The 24,370-nt window shown below is 42.6% G+C and overlaps 2 protein-coding genes across 7 annotated transcripts in view; one reads left to right on the top strand and one right to left on the bottom strand.

Annotated features, from left to right (window-relative positions):
* Positions 1-132: 132 nt before the first annotated feature.
* Positions 133-17,465, top strand: LOC120386124 (melanocortin 2 receptor accessory protein). Of its 6 annotated transcripts, XM_039505048.1 has the most exons (4): positions 133-823; positions 936-1,624; positions 8,875-8,974; positions 17,144-17,465. In XM_039505048.1, exons 2-4 carry the CDS (start codon positions 1,615-1,617, stop codon positions 17,307-17,309), a joined length of 276 nt encoding a protein of 91 aa, XP_039360982.1. In that variant the 5' UTR covers positions 133-823; positions 936-1,614; the 3' UTR covers positions 17,310-17,465. The 6 variants fall into 6 exon arrangements, 3 of the variants coding, with proteins under 3 accessions (XP_039360982.1, XP_039360974.1, XP_039360963.1); XR_005589547.1 differs by lacking the exon at positions 936-1,624; XR_005589544.1 differs by lacking the exons at positions 8,875-8,974; positions 17,144-17,465 and adding an exon at positions 5,393-5,536.
* Positions 17,466-20,692: 3,227 nt separating this feature from the next.
* The window catches only part of URB1 (URB1 ribosome biogenesis homolog), a 76,941-nt gene continuing 73,263 nt past the window's right edge, over positions 20,693-24,370 (bottom strand). The window contains 2 exon segments of the mRNA XM_039538964.1: positions 20,693-22,375; positions 23,025-23,630. Of these exon segments, the coding sequence (XP_039394898.1) occupies positions 22,170-22,375; positions 23,025-23,630 (812 nt within the window). The 3' untranslated portion in view covers positions 20,693-22,169.

Raw genomic sequence — 24,370 nt, 5'->3', positions numbered from 1 at the left:
GCCCCGCCCCTTTTTATGTCTCAGAAGGGCGGGGGCGGAGAAGAGCCCCGCCCCTTCCCGGCTGTAGTGTGGGGGCGGGGCTGCCTTGTGGCGTGTCTACGCTGCAGCTGCTGTACCCGGCGTGACGTCGCGCCCCCTGTGACCCGGGTTGGTCGGGCGCAGGCTGGTGGTGGCCGGTCTCTGCAGTGAAAACAAGAGGCGTCCTTGGGGCACCTTAGACACTAACACATTTATTTGGGCCTAAGCCGTAAAACCCACTTCATCAGCTGCATGGAGTGGAAAACACAGTAGGAAGTGCAGTGAGAGGCACAGGGAGGCTGCAGGGGGTGCCCAGCATGGACTGTCCTGCCAAGGTTGCTGCTCCCAGCTACTGATCACCTCTGGAACATGCTTCCAGTCTGCTCAGGAACAGTGGCCTGTGCAGGAAGCTGCAGGCAGGGACTTTCTTTCCGGACCACAAGATCACAGTGGGGGATGTGGAAATGCCCACAGTACTCCTGGGAGACCTGGCTTACCCCTTACAGCCCTGGCTCATGAAACCTTACACAGGACACCTGGACAGCAGTAAGGAGTGTTTTAACAACAGGCTGAGCAGGTGCCGCATGGTAGTCGACTGTGCCTTTGGCCATTTGAAAGCTCACTGGCGGTGTCTCAATGGCAGTTTAGACCTTACCAAGGATAATATTCCCAGGCAATACACAAAAGAGGGATTGTCACAGTCCAGCAAATGATTGAAACATTTCAGTAACAAGGGCCTTTTGCAACATAGCAATCACTTTCTCACTGACTCTAGGCACACAGCTCTGCAAGCACCCCAATCATGGTGAGTGTCGGGAGTGGGGGGCAGGCAGTTGTGCGTACAGACAAAATGGTCACAGCTTGCAGGGCAGTTTTGCAGGGAACTCATTCTAATATTATCACACACTTTTTCACAGGTGGCCAACTTGCTTGCTGACATCTCACTGCTGCGGGTGAGGAGGGAAACCAGGGCACAACTACTGCATGCTTGCAACTTTCACCCCAGTCTATATGCAGCTCAACTATGTGCCACTTTGGTCCCAGCTCCAGTGATTGCTAAATGGCATGGTACAGTTTCCTACAGTGGGGGAACTAACAAGGCTGCAATCCCTTGAAATCTGCCGCAGAGGATTAACAAGTACCTCTTGGAAACTTTCCAGAGCCTCTCTCTGGAGGATTCCCTGCAGGTCTCGATGTCCATCGACACCCTGGCCATGCAGATTAGCTACACAGGGCAATGTCCTGCTCACATAAAACACTACCTGCCTCCTACTTTTCGATTCCCTACACAAGCCACAGCAACTTATTCGACATCTCATTGGCTTCCTGCTTCCCATAGAGCACTGATGGAGAGGAGAAAAGTTCCTGGCTCCCTGCTCCACCAGGTCAGGTGACCCGCTGGGAACTTCACATCCTCTTCTACTTCCACTTCTTCATCCAGAATTTCAGCCTCCGGGTTACCCCCTCTTTCTGCTGCCTCTGAAGTATCCATGGGACTATCGGTGATGGAGGTGGGGTCACCACCGAGGATAGCATTCAGCTCCTTATAGAAGTGGCAGGTCTTAGGTGCACCACAGGAGTGATGGTTTGCCTCCCATGCCTTATGGTACGCCTGCCTCAGTTCCTTTATCTTCCCTCTTCATTGCTGTGTGTCCCAATCATAGCCCTTTTTGCACAAGCCTCGAGAAATCTGCCCATATGTGTCCCGATTCCTACGGTTCAATGGGAGCTGTGACTGAACAGACTCCTCTCCCCATATACTGATCAGATCCAACAGCTCAGCTGTGGTCCAAGCGGGAGCGTGTTTGGTGCAATAGCCAGCCATGCTTACCTGGGAAGCCACCTAGGAGGCTCACACGGGAAGCCATCAAGCAGGAAATGAGATTTAAAATTCCCAGGGCTTACGAAGGGGAAGGGCGGGTTGGCTGCAGGGCAGCGGAGTTCAAACCGCTGACCATAGCAGCAGCATGGGAATTGTGAGACACTTTCTGGAGGCCAATAAAATCGTGGGAAAAAGGCATGGTGTCTACACTGGCTGTTTGTCGACAATAAAGGGAAAAGGCAAAAGTCACTCGCAGGGGTGGAAGTTTGTCGCCAAAACTGGGCGGTTTTTTTTTGACAAGTCCCATTGCAGTGTGTACGCTATCACTGTTTTGTTGCCAAAAGGCAGCTTTTGTTGACAAAACTTGCCAGTGTAGACAAGCCCTAAGGGGTGTAGCCATACTCATGTGGGTCCAGGAGCAGAATGGGAGGAAAGCAGGGAGCCGTGAAGGAGCTGTGACATTGGGGCTTGGGAGGGTTGGGGGAGGGAAACATTGTTTAAGTTTTTCCTCCAAATAAGCTGGCATTTTGGGGCTGATGGTGCAATGTAAATTTTAGGTTATTTTCTCTGTTTCCCTTCTAAGCAGAGTGTAAGCTAACACGCACTAGAATGCACACAGAAATGGTGACCTCTGACTTATTTGAAGAATGGTCTGTGCACACTTTTTCGTATGTTCCTAACTGCTCAGCGGGACCAGGGCCGGCTCCAGGGTTTTTGCCACCCCAAGTAGCAAAAAGGAAAAAAAAAAAAAAGCCGTGATCGTGATCTACAGCTCTATGGCCACCGCTTCAGTCTTCAGCGGCAATTTGGGGGCTGGTCCTTCACTCCGAGAGGGAGTGAGGGACCCGCCGCCGAAGACTTGGACATGCTGCCCCTCGCCATTGGCCACCCCAAGCAGCTGCTTGCTGGGCTGGTGCCTGGAGCCAGCCCTGAGCAAGACAAGAGCCTTACTATTGGGTGGGGAAAAACAGGCCTGACAGAAGAAAACTGAGTTAAAAGGAACAAGCAACTTAAGAATCAAACTGAATCAAATGATTTTGCCTTCTCTTGTACGAACTACTTTACTGTAACTAAAAATGTTAGCGGGAAAATAATTCACTCTGTTTTTTTTTTTCTTTTTTGCATACTTCAAGCATTTGATACAGCTTTGTTCAAAGTCACTTTCACTGCTTCTCCTTCTCAGTCAGTTTCCCCTGGGTCGTTCACAAAGCGGCAGGAGAGAGAAAACATCTTAATGATAGCAGTACTAGTGGCACCTTAGAGAGTAACAAAATTTATTTCAGCATGAGCTTTCGTGAGCTACAGCTCACTTCTTCAGAGACTAACACGGCTGCTACTCTGAAACCTATCTTAAAGATAGAACAGTTATGACTGTAAACTCATAAAAACTGGTAGGGAGAGTCTCAGGAAGGAAGAAAGGATCAGTGGTTAGAGTTCTGGCCTGGGCCTGGGAGGTGTGCATTCAATTTTTGCTCTGCCACAGACTTCCTGTGGGACTCTGAGCTAGACACATAGGGTATGCCCAGTGGTGAGCTGGAGCCGGTTCCCACCAGTTCGCGGGAACCGGTTGTTAAATTTAGAAGCCCTTTTAGAGCTGGTTGTCCTGCGAGGGACAACTGGTTCGAAAAGGGCTTTTAAATTAAACAAAAGCTCCAGCAGCGCCCTGCCCTTCCCCTGGCCCCAGCTCACCTCACTCCACCTCTGCCTCCTCCTCTGAACACTCCCCCGGCTTCTCCTCCCCCCTCCCCGGCTTCCCGCAAATCAGCTGTTCGCGCGGGAAGCCTGGGAGGGCTGAGAAGGAAGCAGCGGCTTCCCGCAGGTGAGCTGGGACGGGGGAGCGAGGAGGGCTTCAGGCGCCGCATGGCTCCGGCCTGGACCCCGACCCCATCCCCAGGCAGCACGGCTCCGACCCGGCCCCCGGGCCCGGCCCCGACCACAGCCGGCCGGGCGCCCCGGCTCCGGCCCCTGGGCCCAGCCCTGGCCAGCCCCGGCTGGCCAAGCCACTCAAGCCCGGCCCGGCTGAGCGGCTCCGGCGTGCGGCCCTGGCCCGGTCCCCACCTCCAGGCAGCGCGGTACGGGGGCAGGGAGGCGGTGTTGGCTAGAGGGCAGGGGAGTTGAGGTGGTAGATTAGTGTCGGGGCGGTCAAAGGGCAGGGAACAGGGGGATTGAATGGGGGCAAGGGTCCCGGGGGGGCAGTCAGAAAGGAGCAGGGGTTGGATGGGGCGGTGGGGGGCAGTCAAGGGTAGGGATTCCAGGGGCAGTCAGGGGACAGAGAGAAGGGGTGGTTGGATGGGGCAGGGGTCCCGGGAATGAGAGGAGGGGTTGGATGGGGCAGCAGGGGGCAGTCAGGGGACAGGGAAGGGGGGTCTGTCAAGGAACATCGGGATTGGATGGGTCAGGAGTCTCGGGGAGGGTGGGCACGACCCCCCTCTTGGGGTGAGGTGGAGGGAACCGGTTGTTAATATTTTGGCAGTTCATCACTGGGTATGCCCATGCTACAGCGCACAGCTATGGCACTGTAGTGTAGATCCTTCCTACATCAAGAGGAGGAGGTTTTCCATCAATGTAATTAATCCACCTCTCCAAGATGTGGTAGCAAGGTCAATGGAAGAATTTCTCCATCAGCCTACTCCTGTCTACATCAGGGTTTATGTAGACCAAACTACAATGCTCAAGGCATGAAATTTTTCACAGCCCCGAGCGACTTAGCTAGGCTGATCCAAGGATAGAGCAGGCCTCAGGCCTGGTCTACACTAGTAGGGGGGATCGATCCCTGAACACTCCGCTGTCAACTCCGGAACTCCACCAGGGCGAGAGGTGGAAGCGGAGTTGACAGGGGAGCCGCGGCCGTCGATCCTGCGTCGTGAGGACGGGAGGTAAGTCGATCTAAGATACATAGACTTCAGCTACACTATTCTCGTAGCTGAAGTTGCGTATCTTAGATCGAACCCCCTCCCAGTGTAGACCAGGCCTAAGATATGTAACTTCAGCTACAAGAATAGCGTAGCTGAAGTCGACGTATCTTAGTTTGACTTACCTCGCATCCTCACGGTGCGGGGTCGATAGCCGCGGCTCCCCCGTCGACTTTGCTTCCGCCTCTCACCGAGCTGGAGTTCAGCAGTCGACGGGAGAGCGATCAGGGATCAATTTATCGCGTCTACACTACATGCAATAAATTGATCCCCAATAGATCGATCGCTACCCGTCGATCCGGCGGGTAGTGTAGACGTACCTTCAGTCTCTCTAGCCCAGATCCTCAAAAGTATTTAGGCACCTAACTCCCATTGATTTCAATTGAAGTTAGGAACCTAAATATCTTTATGAATCTGGGCTTCACTTATCCATCTGCAATATGCAGATAATGTTATTTCTCTACCTCTCAGGGTGTGTGGTGAAGATGAATGCATTAAAGATTATGAGGTGCTCAACTACTGTGGTGATGGGGACTATATACGTACATAAAATAAATAAGTAGGTGTAGGACTTTGAAATGGACAGATTTTATTTTAACTAATCTGCCTCCTACTATTGTATTTGTGATTCCTACTTCAGGCTGACAACAAATGCTCCTCTGCAGTCTGTCTTAGAGCGAATCGTAGAGACCCTATGCTACACAGATATCAAAAGGAAAAATCTGGCACTATTCAGACAGCACATTTAGTATCTATCAAACTCCTATCACCAAATATTGTGTCTTTTGAGATGAAGTTTTCTGGGACCTTAGTCTGAACAAACAGCGATGTCTGACTGGGACAACCATGATGTATAGTGTAGTTCTCAGGAATACATTTGAAAACTGGTGGAGGATGTGTCTTCCTGTTAATGTTAGTAATTTCTCTTCTAATAAAATGTTTTGCATATGCACATGTGTGTTTGTGTAGGGAAAGCACTGAATCTTTCTACTTACATTCTGCCTGGGGCCTATTTTTACATCATTTGTTGGGGATGGCTGATGTTAAGGCAAATCATTTAAAATATTTGATACAAAATGTCCAGCTGTTCCAATACTGTCTTTTATTTAAGGAGTAATTGATCAGGCCCTCTAGGGTATATCTGTCATAGAGTCATGATTAATTTTTAGGAAAGCTCTTTTCAGTGGGTCAAGAATATGTGTTTCATGCTGAGGGCTTCACTGATGCTAGTTACTCATTGGGAATAGTTTATAACTCATTTTGGCTTTTGTCCATTCTATTACTGTTTACTTGACATCCATGTCAATACATAGCAGGGTGGAAAATAGCTAGTACATAATTGCCCACCAGCAACAGAGGTTGTTATTAAGTGTATGTCATAGTCTGACTTTCATTTCTGCTAAATGGTATCTAAGTAGTCCTTGAGTTGCAGGATATGAGGACTTTCAGAATGATTTACACAGGCATCAGTTATGCAATCTCTATATGAGGACACTGAAGTGTTGTAGAAAATAAAAGAGTATTAGACTGGAGTTCTGAGATGATTAAAATGCGCTACTGAAATGGCTATCAGAACAAACTCATCTGAGTATTATTGGTCTTATGAATATTACTGGGACTATTTGGATCCAGTTCCTGTAGATGAAAGGAAGTTGAAGGCTAATAAATGTAAGTATTGCATAGTAACAGTTTCTGATCTAGTATGTGAAGAGTTAGATAAGAACAAAATAGGTGGAATAATCTCCCTTAATATCTTCACTATCATGTTTCTGTTTGTAACATAGACTATAATGGGTTATATATATATGCAATTTGTATAGATGACCCTCTGTATTTCCAAACTCTCACAACACTTATTAGGTTCTAATGGCAGTTGATACTAATACTGCAATATTATTTAATTTACTGTACAGTGTATATATTTGAGAAAGATTTTTATACTAACCTATCTAATTGGAAAGAGATTTTAAAAAAAAAACAATTTACTAAATGGAAGCCTATTCTGAGACGTTAATCAATAGTTTGTTGTACTCCTAACTGTTTGCATAATAGAGTAACAAAAGGTTATTTTGTTACTCACTCTAGTTTTTTGTTGGTGGTGGTTTTGTCAGTAATAGATGTTTTCTTCATGGAATGCCAGGCTTGCATTAAAATGTATATAAGTTTTTAGATCTTAATAGAGAAAGAAGTTAAATTTTGATTAATCAGTAACAAGAAGAAGCTGAACACACACACACTTGGTTTCTTATTTCTTTTATCTGACATTCATCTCTAACTAATCATACGGATGTTTATTACCATAACAAAAATAATGCATTATAATGCGCATCATTGGGTGCTGTGCGAACCTAAGACCAAGTGCTTGTATGAATCATATCTACAGTATGGCCATGGAAGTAGATTCCTTTAGCCTTTGATATTTATTTTCAGTTGATGAAGAAATAAGATGTCACTCATTTCATCCAATTATAACAACTCCACTTGGAGAAAATAAGAATTTCCATGTTGAGCGTAATAAACATTAATGTAATCTTAAATTATTACTTAACATAATAGGTCAAATTCATTCCTAGTGTAACTGCATAGCTTCATCTTATGGAAGCCAAAGGATAAATTCACCACGGATGAATTTAAAACCAATATGTATTGAACAGGTGGAATTTATGGTTAAGTGACAAAAGACAAAAATATATTATTACATTATTGGTTCCTGTTTAACTTACTTTTACCAAAGACATTTTGGAATATACAAGTACAATATTAAAGGTTCAAAAAACTTTTCACATTGTCATCCATGATCTAGTCTACAAAGAATAAATGATAGTCTTGAAAGACTTTTGCTTATTTGTATAACAGCCGTACAAGAAACATTCTCTGTAGCCAAGTAATTGATAATATTGAAACTGTAAAATTTGAAAAATCTGGGCTTAACCTCCAGGTGGAGCAGAGCAATTCTAGGTGCACCAGGGAAGGGCAGGGCCATAGGTGGCTTTACATCAGTTTTCAGCCTCTCCTGAAGACTTAGGGACTGCTGGGGGCTGACCACCCTTGCACAGGATAGAGAACTGCTGTGACAGACTGACAGTATCTTGCTATATCCCAAGTAAGCTTTATTGAATTAATTTAAACCTTAATGAATTAGATTTAATACCTTTGTGTACATTGTATTAAAAATGCAATAGTGTATGTTTATTGTGGAACCTCTGTACCTTTTCTAGAATGGAGGGGGATGCTGATGTATTTCCTCTGTTATCAGCCCTTTGAAGTCACCCCTCTGGAGATGTTTGCATAGACCAGTTCAAATTGGATTCTCCAGGGGCTAACAGACAAAGAAAGGGGTTTTGGATAAATAGCCTAATTTTAAACTGGCTCAGGCATTTCATCCTGATCCAGCAAATGGACAAGATCACTGGGCCACAGAGGACCCCAATCCTTAGGGTAGGCTTGGAAGTCTGGGTGCTTGTTCTGAGCTGCAGCTGTGATGAACGTGTAACCACAAAGAATCTCCTTGGGTGGAGAAGCTGAAGGAGTGCTCCTGCCAGAATCCCTGTTAGAGTGAACTGTGGTAAACATATTAGCATGTGTGTAGGGTCTTTTATTGTTTTTAATATGTTTTCTCTGAAATGCTTTTTACCTTAAGAATAAAGTAGGCTTGCATAGGAAGTGCTGTGGGGTAACTTATAAGTGTAGCAATTACATCTATAAAGAGAAAGAAAATAAGTGTGTGTGAGCAACTCTGCGCTGGGAATAACACAGTGAAGGCAGGGATGCATGTCTCCACTGGAGAGAGGCAACAGCTTGGGAGCTGGAAGCCTGAGAGTGGATGCCCTTGCTGGACCACTGATGAAGTGGCCTTGATCTGTGACAGCTGCTAACTTGTTAATAAAATGGGTACCCCTGGTCAATTAATTAATGGCTCTAATTGCTGATACATTCCAGGTGTTTTCAGTAGAAGCACGTATTCATCCATGTTGAATAGAGCGAATAATACCATTCAGTGGTGGTGTGAAGTTTACTTAATTAAATGGTATAAAATGTTTTGAGATCATCAATTTTATCTGCACATTTTTTATTTGATACTGTATCATTGATGCTGTATGCTTCTTTTTTCTTTTTTACCAGATTCAATTGTCATAGCCTTTTGGGTTGGGCTTGCTGCATTTGTGGTGTTTCTGTTCCTTATATTGCTCTACATGTCCCGATCTGGGTCAACATCAGTCAAGTAAGTAAGGCTGTTATACTGCGGATGAGGTACAAACTGATACGTTTAATTCACGTTATAATCAGCATGTAACACTTTTCACAGTTTCAGGGTAACTGCACTTGTATCCCACTTCCGTGGTCCACTCCAGGGGTGCTCAATCAGGTCTCAGGTTTCCAGCTGTCACTTGTCTCTGAGCAGGGACCTTTGTCCCACTTCCTTCAGACTGGGATGTAAAGACTGTTCAGTTCCCTGACATAGACTGACTTGCTGAGGATACCACAGAGTATCTAAATGCCAGCACTGGTCTGTGCTTTCTTTCCGAGAACAATGTCCAGTATGTACCAGCAGTTACAAGTATCATACAGCTGTTCCAAAGCAAAGTACATTTATTCACATGGCAGAACCACTACAGAGACAACACAACACATATAAAAAACAACACAAGTTCCTACATACACCTACTATATACATGCATAAACATACCAGAAATCACCCACCTTCCTCATGGTGCGTCTGGTAGGCCAACATCCCTTCCAACCCTTCGGCAAGGTTTGAGGTCTGCTTAGAACCTAAGGTCCTGTCTATTTGCTGAATCAGAAGGAAGACCGTGATTCCATTTAACCCGTGGTAACCCTCCACCATAGAGCAGAACACTATCATACTAAACCATTCATAAATTTAATCCAATGGTCCCCAAAGATACTGCATGGGTTGCAATATCTGTCACAACCCTGACTCACCTTGAAATGATGGAATGACTACATTCTTAATTATATATAGCAGTGCATGAGCATGACATGTTTTTTATTAGCTAGCCTATGGTTCTGAGCCCAATGTTATTCAATATTTTTATCAATTGTCTGGAAGAAAATATAAAAGCACGATTGATAAAGTTTGCAGACGAGACAAAGATTGGGAAATAATGAAGAGAATAGGCCACTTGTTCTGAGCCATCTGGATTGCTTGATGAGCTGTTGCTATCATATAATTTGTATTTTAATAAAGCAAAATGCAAAGTCATATGTCACGCAAACAAAGAATGAAGGTCATATGTACAGGATGGAGGACTATATCCTGAAAAGCAGCATCTAAGAAGGAGTTAGGAGTCATGATGAACAAACAACTATAATGAGTTCACAGTGTGATGCTGTGGTTAAATGTTTGTGATAACTGAATGGATAAACAGGAGAATATTGAGTAGGAATATGAAGGTGATATTAGCTCTGCATACAACATTGCTTAGACCACTGCTAGAATATTGTGCCAGTTTTAGAGTACGTACTTTAAAAAGGATGTTGGAAAATTAGAGAAGATTCAGAAAAGAGCTATAGCAATGATTTCAGGTCTGGAAAACATGTCTTCCTGTGAGAAATTTATGAAACTCAATCCATTTAATTTATCAAATAGAAGGTTAAGAGATGACTTGATGATTTATACGCACATACATAGTGAATAGCTTTCTGCTTGATTAAGGAGCCCTCTTGCATCAGTCAAAGACAATACCAAAATCTAGCAGCTGGAAGTTGAAGTTAGACATGCAAACTGGAAATGGCACACATATTTTTAAGTGAGGATAATTAATCACTGGAACAATTTACCAAGGAATGCGGTAAATTCCTCACCACTTGTTCTAGTTCACCTGCAAGTTATTGGGCTCAATCCTTGAAAATGGGTGAAATTTTATGGCCTGTGTTATGCAGGAGGTCAGATTAGATAATTATAGTAGTCTTCCTTCTGGCTTTAAATATATGGATGGGTCAGATCTTCAGCTGGTTTAAATCACTACAGCTGTACTGAAATCCATGGAGCTCTGTTAATTCACAGTGGCTTAAATTCTGGACCAATTTCTTTTGTTTTGGGGAAGATGTCTTCCACATGACCTAGTACAGATGTAAATCTCCCTCCCCAACTTCACAACCTACATCTCAGCTACTATCCTACACACTGAGCAGGCCTGGAAAGGACTCCCTCTTGAGGCAGTCAAAGATGGTCCATAATCAGCTGGAGTGGTTGCTGTGAAATTATTTGAAGCACTTGCCCACCATAACCTTTGTTTCCCAGAAGCTGGGAATGGGTGACCGGGGATGGATCATTCAATGATTGCCTGTTCTGTTCATTCCCTCTGGGGAACCTGGCATTGGCCGCTGTTGGAAGACAGGATACTGGGCTAGATGGACCTTTGGTCTGACCCAGAACGGCTGTTCTTATGTTCTTATAACTGGAGCTGAGTATGTTGCCTCTGTAGTATTCACAGTCCTGGTCAGCCTGGAAGTGAAAGGCTGCATTTCAAATTGGGTTTTCTTGCAAAAGAGTGTAGAAAACTAAACACTAAATCAACTCATTAGTAGCCTCTAGTGCTCAAAGGCCTGATTTTATCACCAGTACTCACTTTGAGTAATTCCTTATGTATGAGATGTCCCATTTCAGAGGGACTACTTGCAGAACAGGGTACTGCTCGGTGTAAGAGAGGTAGAGTCAGGTTCTGAGCTAGTGACACAGCAGAACATAACAGCTTCCTCAGTCTCATGAGTCTGTGACACATACCAGGATACACTGAGAGAGATCACAAATTGACTCATGGTAGCATTATGCAGTTCATCATTTGAGTCATGTAAAGCTAGACTTGACACAGTAGGGGACAACTCTCCAGGAAAAGTAGGTGGACTAAGGTGAAGCCATTCATTTCCACCTCTAACCTCTGTGACTAAAAGAAAGCAGTGCCCATTGACACACAGCACTGATTTGTTTAGTGGGTTCATAGACCTAACATTACTGGAGATTTTGAACTTTGCCCTAAGTAAGATTTTTGTTTGATGCAGTCCACATTTAGTTTGCTTTGCTTGCTGCTGGTTTCCTTGAGCAAACAACTTTGTGCAAACATGGATGAATTTGGAAGGCTGTGCCCACTGCTTTTCATAAGCTGATCAGGAGGCAAAAAATTCAGCCCAGCAATTAGGCAGAGAGAGGTTCAAGATTAGGTCACAAACAAGCAGAGACAAACAATAGTATAACATAGTAAAAGGGAGTAATAATACAGTCTAATATATCAGCACCCTAAGGCCTTTGGGACATTAACAAAAGGTAACAACAATACACAAAGGCAGCTTTCCCAAAGAAACCGCAAAGCAAGAGGCAAACTAATTTTCAAATAAGACATAAATAATACAAGAAACACAACCAACATAAAATTATATGGTTACAGAGGCAAATTCCCTTTAATTTACTGTGCCTAAAGAACTGGCAGGAGAAATTGTATACAAGTAATATTCTCCCAGGAAAGAGAGATTCCTCATTATAAACAGAGTACTTGCAAGACTTACACAGAAAAGAGCTTTTATACTGTGCCATTGAGAAAGAACACATAGGACATGTATTGTGCAGTATTACAATATTGCCATATTAATCTCTAGTGTAACTGGCATTTCCGATGTAACCCTTTGAAAGTGCTATGGTAACCAATTAAACCTTAGGGGCATGTTATACAAACCATAGGTGTCAATAATTGAAAGGAACACTGGATGATTGAGTGTTTATTTAGAGTTTGAAGTTCACCTTGCGTATTGTTTTTCTAGATGTTAGAACATACCGTACGAAATTTTAGGAACAGGAGAGGCTATCCAGCCCAACACACCTGCCCTTTTTTGATTTACGTCCTACCTGTTTTCATGCTGGTTCACCGTATGCTCCAGTTCTTTCCAACTATCACAAGAGTTGGTAACAATAAGGACAAAGATCCTCCTGCTGCCACTGCTAGACCGTTAGGGTAAGGTTAAAAAAGCAGCCACTAGCCAGGGGTAAAGGTAGCAGAAAACATTCCTTCGGGCCCAAGTCCAGCAATTGGATGGGTGTGGCACACCCCTTTACCTGAGTGGGGCTCCACTGAAGTCAGCAGATATCTCCACATAGGTGTAGGGTTTGCCTGCAGGCAGGCAGTTGCAAGATCAGGGCCTAAAGCTTCTAATTAATACAGAAATGTTCTCTCTCTGTGAGCAATAGCAGATATCCAGAGCCTTGCAGGCTGGTTTCCCCGTGGAAATGAAATCAGTGATATGGCACCTCAGTATGTGTTAAGAGTCACTGGTTTTATTTGCACATATACATCAATCCTGGAACAGAGGTGGTCAGACAGTTTTCAGGGCAATCCCTTCTTTCAGGAATCTCAGCCCAACACCAAAGTCAAGTTCCCAGGGGGCAACCCTGCCTCAAGAATTTACTCTAAGGAAATTCTTGTGTTACTTGCACAGCTCCTTCTAACCAGAACAAAAGTTAACAGCAACACAGCGTGTCTTCCCAAGACCAAACGTTTACTTGCACACTAAGGAAAATAGTCTTGTAAGACCGTGCCACCTGCAATAACAGTATTTTTAAAGAGTGGTGCAGTCCTGAAAGGGAATTGTGTAGTAGGAAAATAGTACTGGGGAACATCAGAAGGTGCTATCCATTAATATTAGTCACAAAACATCTTTGATTTTATTACTAACGTGTCATGAACAATTTCACTGTTTTTAAATATTAAGGTCCTGATACTGCAATCAGGGTCGGTTCCAGGCACCAGTGGAGGAAGCACGTGCCTGGGGTGGCACAAGCTAAGGGGCGGCATTCCATCCATTCTTGGGGTGGCACAGTCCAAGCAGCTTTTTTTCATTTTTTTTTTGCTTGGGGCAGCAAAAATGGTAGAGCCGTCCCTGGCTGCAATTGCCAGCACATGTGCAGTCTGACTTCAGTTGGACTCAGCAGATGCAGCAGCAGGCCCTTGGTTGTCAGTTTCAGGATCACAGCCTGCAAAGACTTTTGAAAACTTTTGTCAGTAATAACATAAAGGTTTCCCCCAAAATCTATCAAGATAAAAATACAGCTCTCGCTTCCCCTTCTTGCTCTAAACCAATGCATTTTCCTTCCCTGGCATTTCAAGATATTGTTAAAACTTATTAGTGTTGTAATCGGTGCTTTGGACTTTGCAACAAGGTATAGAGGGTAGAAAGGAAGGATTTGGACTTCCTAGGGAAGTGTACTACGTTTCGAGGCCTAATAAGAATATGATACTTGGTTTCTAATATTTTCAGTCCTTTCCTCCCCATCCTTCAGAACAAGACAGCAATGGTAACTGAAATATGAATATTCTTCTGGGTAGAAACGTACTCTGAATCCGGATCCCTTTCCTTAATTTTTTGTTTTATTTTTTCACAGGGACGGCAGGCTGAGAAAAATGTTTCTGTGGAATTATGCATAATATATCCAGTAACACTGAAATCACATACTACCCAGGGTTTCATAGAGTTTATGGCCAGAAGGGACTATTAGATAATCTAGTCTGACATCTTGTATATTACAGGCCATTACTAAGGCTATGTTTTAGTCACAGGTATTTTTAGTAAAAGTCATGGACAGGTCACAGGCAGTAAACAAAAATCATGGCCCATGACCAGTCCATGACTTGTACTATATACCCCTGATCAAATATTGGGGTGGCCCGGTGCTCTGTGGGGAGCAGCCTGGGGGCACCATAGGTGCTCTAGGGGGAGCAGCGGGGGGTGCCGCAGGTGCTCTGGGGGAGGAGGCGGTGTGTGGCCCAGGACCCCCACTGTTGCTGGGGTTTTTTTTTTGGCAGGACTGGCAGGCTCCCTACCTGGCTCCTCGCAGCTCCCCCCTAGGCAGAGGTACGGCTAGAGGGCTCCGTGCACTGCCTCCACCCCGAGCGCCGGCTCTGCAGCTCCCATTGGCTGGGAACTGCAACCAACGGGAGGTGCAGGGGAGGCACCTGTGGATGGAGGCAATGTGTGGAGCCATCTGTTAGGAGCTGAGGGAGGGACATGTTGCCACTTCCAGGGAGCCCCCCCGAGGTAAGTGCCACCCAGCACCTTCACCACCTCCTACACCCCAACCCCCAGCCCCCTCCACACCCAAACTCCTGCTGCTGCTGGGGGGAAGGAAGGGGGTGGCCCAAAACTTCCCCAGCAGCGGCTGATGCAGCTGGCCCAGGGGTTGCCTGACCTGCCCAGGCCAGCCTCAGTGGCCACTGCAGAGGTGACAAACTCGCAGCCATAGCCATTACATCTCATCCAGCTATTCCTGTACTGAGTCCAATAAGATTTGTTTGACTAAAGCATAATTAGTATTTGGCTCAAAGTATATCTTCCGGAAAGGCATTGGTCTTGATTTGAAGACATCAAAAGAAGGAAAATCTATCACTTCCCTTGGTAGTTTGTTCCAACAGGTGATCACTCTCACCATTAAGAATTCATTTATAATTTGAATTTGTCTGGCTTCAGCTTCCAGCCCGCTTCTTGCTATGCCTTTCTCTGCTAGATTAAAACGTCCTTTAGTAGCTGGTATTTTCTCCCTGTAAAGGTATTTATACACTGTAATTAAGTCCCCTTTCAATCTTCTTGTTGATAAGCAGATGGAGCTGATATTCTTTAAGTATCTCACTGCAAAGCATTTTTTCCAGCACTTGAATAATTTTTTCTCTTTTTTGCACCCTTTCCAATTTTTCAACATTCTTTTAAAATGTGGATACTGGAACTGTATGCACTATTCCAGTATCAGTCTTGCCAATGCCATATAAAGAGGTAAAATCATCTACACACACACTCTCTCTCTCTCCTATTCACTACTCCCATTTATGCACCGAAGGATCACCTTAGTCCTTTTTGCCACAGCATCACAATGGGAGCTCGTGTTGAGTTACGTTCCCACTATGACCCCTAAACCCTTTTCAAAGGCACTGCTTTAGTCTCCCATTCTGTAAGTGTAGTCTGCATTCTTTGTTCCTAAGGTGTATAGCTTTGCATTTAGTTGTATTATAAAAGCATTTTATTTGAATGGACCCACTTTACTAAATAAGCAGATTTCACTGTATGACTGCCCTATCCTCATGATTTACCATTCCTCCACTCTTTGTGTCATCCATAGATTTTACCAGCAGTGGTTTGATATTTACTTCCAGATCATTGATGAAAATGTTTAATAGCAGGCCCTGTACCTTTCTCTGTGGAACCCCAGTAGAAACATCCCCATTCCTTGAGGATTCTCCATTGACAACTACTTTTTGAGATCTAGCAATTAGCCAGATTTTAATCCATTTAATGTGTGCTTTATTGTTATTGTCTAAAGCTAATTTTTTAATCAAAATGTTGAGTGGTAACAAATCAGAGTATATTACATCTGCACAGTTATCTTTATCGACCAAATTTATCATCTCATGAAATCAAGTTTGTTCCTTTTTGAATACTGGCAGATTAGCACTCTTCCAGTCTTCCCCCAATATTCTAAGATTTATTTAACATCAGCAAACCGTAGTTCTCTTCAGCCAACTCTTTTAGGACTCTTGGGTGCAAGTTATCTAGGACTGCTGATTTCAAAATGTTTATCCCTACTAGATGTTGTTTAACATCCTCCTTAGTTACTAATGGATTAGAAAATACTTCATCAACCTCATGTGATATGAATACATCATCCTGCTTCTTTCCAAATACAGAACAGAAATATTTATTGAAAACGTCTGCCTTTTCTGCATCATTAACATTTGCACTATATTTGCCTAGTAATGGGCCTATGCCATTGCTCAAATTTCTTTTGTTTTTAACAGCTGAGCCATAGATTTTTCCCTGCTGTCTTTAACTTCTCATTGTTTTTTTACACTTCATAACTTCTAACTTACATTGATTGATATCAATTTTCCCTTTTTACATTTGTTATATGTTCTTTTTTTATTTCTTACTGCTGCCTTTGCTTTGCCACTGATCTCGGAGGAGCTTTTAGCCAAAGTCGTCCTCTTGATTGTGGAATCATGGCTTTTGGTCATCTAATAAACTCTTCTTAAAGAACTTACTGTCTAAAATTTTCCTCTCAATCAATTTTGCTCATAATTTTCCTCCATTTTGGGAAATTAGCCCTTTTGAAGCACCAAGAGCATATATTAGTGGTTGGGACTGTCCTCTGTGCACCCATATTGAATGTAATCAGGTCATGATTGCTAGTGCCTAGACAACCAACTAACTTCCAGTCCAGTCATTAATTCATCTTTATCTATCATAATGAGGTCCAAAACAGAGTTCTCATGTTGGATGCAATACCTTTTGTGTTAGAATATAATAATGTATAATGTTTATAAACGCTAATTATATTTATATGAGATCTGCAGCAGGTCTCTAACTACACATTTTTTTTTCTTTCAACACATTACAGACAAGTGCTTGCAGGTAACCGGATAGAACATCTGGAAGGAAGTAGCTCCAATGCTGAGCGGCTGCATTGTGATGATCTCAGCAGTCCGGACTCAGACTTGATCGCTACTGAACCACGTAATTCTCTTTCAGATGAAACTGGCATTCATGGAAGGATCTCAGCTTGAGTGAGAACTAGAGACGGATTCCTTAAAAACCAATCAGTGATGATGACAGTGGGAAGATACAAGAATACCCTTGATACCTGTTAGGAGCTTTATAAAATTACCCCTGAAAAAGAGAACAAAAATAATTTTAAAAACTAAGACTAAAATTCAAAATACTCAAACCTAGATGCCTAATGATTTAGGCTTCTCAAGCCATTTAGGCACCTAGCTAGATTTGCTGTTTATTAGAGGTGTTGAATAATCCCAGATCTTGCAAATATTGACCATTGTCAAATTACTAATGTACTAGATGTAAGAACAACTTAAAAAAAATAACCAGGGACACATTCTGCTCTCACATTCTGGTTGTAAATCTGAAGCAACGCTTCTGTTGTCAAGTATATTACTTTGATTTACTCCAGTGTGGCTGTGAGCAGGGGCTGTTCCTGCAAGTAGAAGTAGATAAAAGTGGTTCTCAATCTTTCCAGACTACTGTACCCCTTTCAGGAGTCTGATTTGTCTTGTGTACCCCAAGTTTTACCTCACTTAAAAACTACTTGCTTACAAAATCAGACAAATATACAAAAGTGTCACAGCCCACTATTACCGAAAAATTGCTTACTTTCTCATTTTTACCATATAAAATACATTGTTCACAATATTTATATTCCAATCAAGTGTAAACAAGTCATTGTCTGTATGAAATTTCAGTTTGTACTGACTTCAGCTAGTCAGCTAGAAAAGTTAGTGCTTTTCATGTAGCCTGCTGTAAAATGAGGCAAATGTTTAGATGAGTTGATGTACCCCTGGAAGACCTCTGCCTGGGATTCGCATACCCCTAGTTGAGAACCACTGGTGTAGAATACCAAAGTAGATTCCAATCCTGCAAGCTGTTATGAATTGAGCTTGCCTTTATGCACTAGATATCATCTTCAGCTGAGCTGTTCATGTGCATGGAGATAAGATGTGTAAATCTTTGCAGGATCAAAGGTTTTATTAATTTGAAGAGAACCCTTTGATTGTATTGGACAGCTTAGATTTAAATATTTTTCCTGCAATACTTATTCCTTATGAGCTCTATCATGACCATAGTCATCAATTTTATTTCCTCAGGCGCCTGTCCTCAGCTCATCTTCTCATTGCCAACCTCATCTTAGCATATGGCATTTTCTTCTGGCCACTTTGCTGAGGGCAATTTTAGAGCAATGTCAAATTTAAAAGCCTTGTGACTGCAGAGCAGAGAATTGCACCTGGCTCCACCCGCTTCAAATTCAGCTATTTTTTTAAAGTATAACAGAATGTGTTTTATTTACTTTAATATTTAAAAATTTCTGGTTACTTTAAAAAAAGTTTACCTACTTAGTTTAGCCAAATGGTCAAAAGCAGCATTTCTTACCACAAACAAACTGAAGTGTATTTGTAAATAAAGCTGGCAAATGACACTAATCATGACCCAGTAGCCACAGGTTTGCCTTCTGAAAGATTGTATAAACCAATTTCTAGTCTGCTTTAATACCAAAGTAATGACCAGGAGGAAAATGTTAACATTGAAACTCTGCCATTACTTGATTGCTACACTGGTGTTAAAGTCGGATGGAAACTTTGCAGTCTTTTACTTCTGACTGTTTTATCATCAGCGCAACAACTTGCAGTGTTGCCAACTCTTGGGATTTCTTCACAACTAACGTGATTTTGTCTGGCGATGACATGAGACGCTCCAACCCTCCGACTGGAGGAAAAGTAAAACCCCCTCCAACTTTCTTGCTGTCTGGGGAAGAGCAGCCAATCAGAGCTGCTGCAGAAGATAGACATAGCTTTCACTCCTCCTCCTCCTCTCAGAAGCCAAATAGGTTTTTGGGTCAGGTAGGAGTGAGAGGGAGCAGCTGACACCATTCTTACAGGACAGAATTAGGGACAAGGGACCAAAAAGAGCCTTACAGCTTAGGGTAGCTCCACTTCCTCTTTCCTCCTGTGAACAATGGGTCAGTCTGGTCTCGGCTCCTCCTCCTCCCTGCTCCATCCCTGCAACACCAGGCCTGGGAAGGAAAAGGTAGGTGAAGATCACTGGAGCTGCCCCACCCCCAGGCTTAAGAAGGGGGAGGGGGAAAGGCCTGGGAGAGAGGGGTGAAGAACTCCTAGGACTGCAGGATGAGCAGAGGCGAGGCTGGCAAGGACAAGAAGATGTGGGGTTAGGGAGCAGTACTGATGTGAGGGTTGCATAATTAATGGCTGGGCTGGGTGGGACACAGAATTAATTAATTAGAACTGTGTGGTTTGAAGAAAAGCTGGAAGCTCCGTACCCTCAGGCAGGTCGCTGGATCACCATACTCTACAAATCTGGGAATTGGCAACACTAATTGTCTCTCACACACTAAGGATGGACAAGGGCAGTTCAAAAATCAGAGACATAACCTTTAAAAACAATCTCATGTCTCATGATTTAATGTTGGGGGTTGGCGATACTGCAAATAGTATTGTAGAATATTTTTTTAAGCAAGTCTATCTACCAGCAATAGACTCAGAAACACCAGGGGTTAAAGTGGGTTGAGTCAGACTGAGTCATGAACCAGGTGGGTGGAAATGACTGCAGGAATTCAAGGCAGGTTATTAGCTAGGAAATGTCAAAGCACCTCACTGTCTAATAGGCAAATAGATATGGCCACAGCAGCCTTCCCCTTTTTCTCAAATATGCTCCTCTTTTATTAGATTAGAACAGTGGTTCCCAAATTTGTTCCACCGCTTGTGCAGGGAAAGCCCCTGGCGGGCCGGGCTGGTTTGTTTACCTGCCGCCTCTGCAGGTCCGGCCGATCACAGCTCCCACTGGCCGCAGATCACTGCTCCGGGTCAATGACAGCTGCTGGAAGCAGTGCAGGCCGAGGGACTTACTGGCTGCTGCTTCCAGCAGCTCCCATTAGCCTGGAGCAGTGATCCGTGGCCACTGGGAGCCGCGATCGGCTGGACCTGCGGACACAAACCAGCCTGACCTGCCAGGGGCTTTTCCTGCACAAGCAGCAGAACAAGTTTGGGAACCACTGGATTAGAGAGTACTGCATGAGATACTTGGCAGGGTTCATGGCTGACATAATAAATAAGTATTTGGGGTGAAATCCTGGCAAAATTCCATTGTCTTCAACAAGGCCAAGATTTCACCCTGGATGTTTTCCTGCTTAAGTGGCGCTAACAGATCATTGCACCAATTGCCCTGCTCAGGCCTTCAGTCTCACAAACACTAAGGTGGACATCCTCCTCATTGACTAATGATAGCCTGTGACAGACATCTACTTGATATCAGGAACTATTCGCAATGGCTGCATTCCAAGGGGATTGCTGAAGTATGTTAATCATTATTAATCATTCCTTGATCACTGGAGTTCTCTTTTTTAGTTACAATGTGGCATGATTCAAGCACAGACTCACTGAATTTACTTATACTTTTTATTATTTCCTTGACATTATATGTAACAGTTCAGCGTAATATGGAAATCAAAGCTGGATTTTTTTTTTCACAAAGTCCAAAGAACAAGGAAATAAAATATGTTTTTAAACTACTTTAAGAAAACAATAGCTTTATATGCATATATATAATTGAAAAGAACATTCACATCATTTTAAATGGTTGTCAAAATTTAGGCCTAAATTATGTGACTGTACAACCCCGGATGGGCCCTTTGGACTAAAATATATTTTCACTGAACAAGCAAAGATAATGTTTCTGTATTTTTAAAAATAATCTTCAAATAGACTGATACTATGAATAAAAACAAGAAAATAAATTATATTTCAGAATATATTAACATATAAAATATAATTCCATAGCATGATGTGAATGTGAAATGTTACACTTGTATTAAAACAGATTCTATAAACATTAAATGGAGTGTGTAATATCTGACTTTACTTCCAGTTAGAAATCTGTACAAAGCACCTATGCATAGCACATATGAGGCATTATAACAAACCCTGTTTTACATTTCAAAGCTTGAAATGCAGTATCTGCATGTTTGTGTATCTGAAATGGTACATTAAATTGCCCCTTCCAGGTCTTGTTCAAGAAATCTTTAATTAGATTTCATGGACAACATGCAAAATTATACCATTTTATTTGATGAAGAACAATTCATTCAGGTCTTGTTTTGGTCAATTATACTATTTTTTGTCTTCATTTGAAGAAAGCAACCCTTGGATTTAACATAAGTGAAGCAGTACCATAGCGTTGTGCTTTTACTGAGAAAATAGGCAGAAGGACCAATCATTATCCTATTGAAATCTGAGTCTTTAGACTGTCCTAGTCGGCAGTAACCTAGTGCATGTCACTGTTAACACAGGAGACTCAGGTTCACATTTTTCCCTCTCTCTAGGATGCAGAAGTTGGATCTGCTTCGGAAACACTCATCCCCACTCTCTGGAAAAGCAGGGGTTAGGACTCAGATAAGCACATAGAAGACCATCCCTCATCTCTTCAGAAGTGTGAGAAGATAGGTCTTTGCCATAGTTATGTCTCCTCCTGGGTTCTGATGGCTAGGACTTGTGTTCTCTGGCCAATGGGGAAGTGAAAATGAGTCTGGAGGCACTGCAGTAATCAGCAATTTTTCTTTTCAGTATTCTAGAAAGTAAAAAATGTGCGCAGTATAAATTACATCATAGCTCCAGCGTCCCACCTTGCCCTTGTCTGCCAAAGAAAGAGCAAACACTGCTTGGATATTCTACTGCTTGATTCTCCATGTAAAGAATTCTTTTAAGTCTTGCTCTCTTTTTCTGAGCTTGTACAAGTGTATGGAAAACAAGTTAGATTTGTACATAGTACAATTCAAAGAGGATTTCATGGTTACCAGCAGTGATGACACAGGATTTGACATTTTGAATATGAGTCAGTACAGAGAATTAATACCCCAAAATAGCTAAATAAATGTCTTTGCAAAGAGACACCATAGCTTCTTCCGCTTGTTTGTGCATTTTCTTGTCATCACCATTTAATTTACCATCTGTACCGCCACAGATCAATTTGACATGGCTTATAAACATATCTGGTTCCTGTGCTCCAAGCCAAATGTCCCCAATGTAAACAGAAGCCAGGAATACACAAGAAGCTGTGAAACAAAAGTGAGGGAAAAAGGAATCAGAATACTCTGCAGTTTCAAAACAGTAACATGGAAAAATCTATTTTACCACAATTTCCCTTTCAAAACTGTTTTTTAAGCTAGCGTTTGCTAATCCTTTGCTTTAATGGGAAATCTAATTTTTTATGCTCATTTCGGACCATCCACTCCCCATCTCTAATAGAAAATACCCTCTTTTTAACAGAAACCTCAGACATCTTTGAATATAGCTAATTATACCCTTAGCAACCACTTTTGTCAACAAATGGACAGAACTGGTGTCATGCAAACCAGAACCCGTAATTTGACTTTTGGTGCAAGAATATTTTCCCCATACAACTTCAGCTAACCATGTATATAATTCAGCAAGCCAAATTTAATCCAAGACGACAGCTTCTTTTGGGGACCCAGACTAATGTCATATCAAATATTCTTGTGAGGTGAAGACCATATTCTATACTAATTAATGACACTAGGCTATCTTCTGGGGAAGGACTTAACTTTCTGAAGTGATGATCCTCCATCTTAGCAAAGACAGATTTCAAAAACATTTGATGAATGAACAATATTTAACTACACAACTTCTGTCAACTACTCCTCTGCCTTGTTACTAAGTGTAAACAAAAAAAGGACAAGTTACCTTTCTTGATCTCATCCGTTTCTTTCATTGCTGACAGGCAGAATGTTTTCACCACCTTATGACAATTGGCATTAGTCAACCCCTGAGTATCCAGAAAGCAAAGCATGATTGTACTAAACAAACAGAGCTCTTCAATGTTTGATGACTTCTCTTCGTTGGCTTCACAGATTCTGTTGTAAAGCTTAAAGATACTGCTCTTCAATGTGGCATCCCTAAGAATCTCCTGCACTACCGGAGGGTGTGGCAAAATGCTACTGTTTAGCCACTTGAGAGTCAAAAATACATTTTGTATATTGAGGCTATGATCAACCATGGATTTCACTAGCCATTTGGTTACTATGTAAGCAGTTGCACATGTAAGACTGATAGTTTCATTCTCTGGATCAGTAGATTCAAGCTGTTCCTCTGGAAGTTTAGCAAACAGGGCTGGATAAACAGGCTCCCAATGAACCAATATGGACTCCAGATGGTCTCTGCATTTCTCTACGTTTGAGACCTTCAGCTCTGAGTCAGTTTCTTCTTCTCTTTCTACCACATCCTTTTTGCGAACATGGCGAGATGAAGGCCGAAATGGGACATGACCTTTGTTCTTTTCTTTAATATTTTCTGTAAATGGGAAAAAAAAAAAAAAATTCAAGTCCTCCAAAAATTCTCTTGTCATTATAGAGCAATAAAGCAGGGAGCATGGCCTTGTGTAATTACAGCTGCTGGGAGGCTGCTTCTGGCCCGATTAAAAAAAACAAACAAAAAACGTATTTGTGTGCTTAAAAAGTCAAGTTACATGCTTTGGTACCTTGTTGAATTAAAGCCTCTAATTGCAAAGGGTGCATTTACTGCACTAGGGCCCTGATCCAAAACTCAATGAAGCCAATCAGTGTCTTTCCATTGACTTCAGTGGGCCCCACATCCACAGGATGTAGTTTGTCACTGATCTTGTGAAAGCTTAGACTTTTATGTAACATTATGTGAAACTTTCCGTTCAATTCATTGCTAGTCATATTATCAAAGCAGTAAAGCTTGTAAAAAGCAGCAATGCATTTATTCTACTGCATCACTACTGAATGGGGCATCGTCAGAGATGCTAATTTTGAAAAATCTGGAAAGTCATCAGAAATCCCAATTATTTTGCAATAAATGAAATGGATTTAAACCAATTTCGATTACTAAAAAAAATTAATATCAACCCCAGCAGGTGATTTTAACAGCAACATTTCACATCAAAGGGAATTTTTGTGACTGTCTTATAGACTGCTGAAGGCTGGAGGATGAAATTGGACACAATAACTGATTGTTAACTGTACAAATGGAAACAAATGCAAACATAATTCACTACACTAAAATTATAT

This window comes from Mauremys reevesii, linkage group 1 (genome assembly GCF_016161935.1).
Source record: "Mauremys reevesii isolate NIE-2019 linkage group 1, ASM1616193v1, whole genome shotgun sequence".
NCBI lineage: Eukaryota > Metazoa > Chordata > Testudines > Geoemydidae > Mauremys > Mauremys reevesii.
Note: the sequence above shows the minus strand (reverse complement) of the source record. Positions and strands in the feature narration are given on the sequence as shown.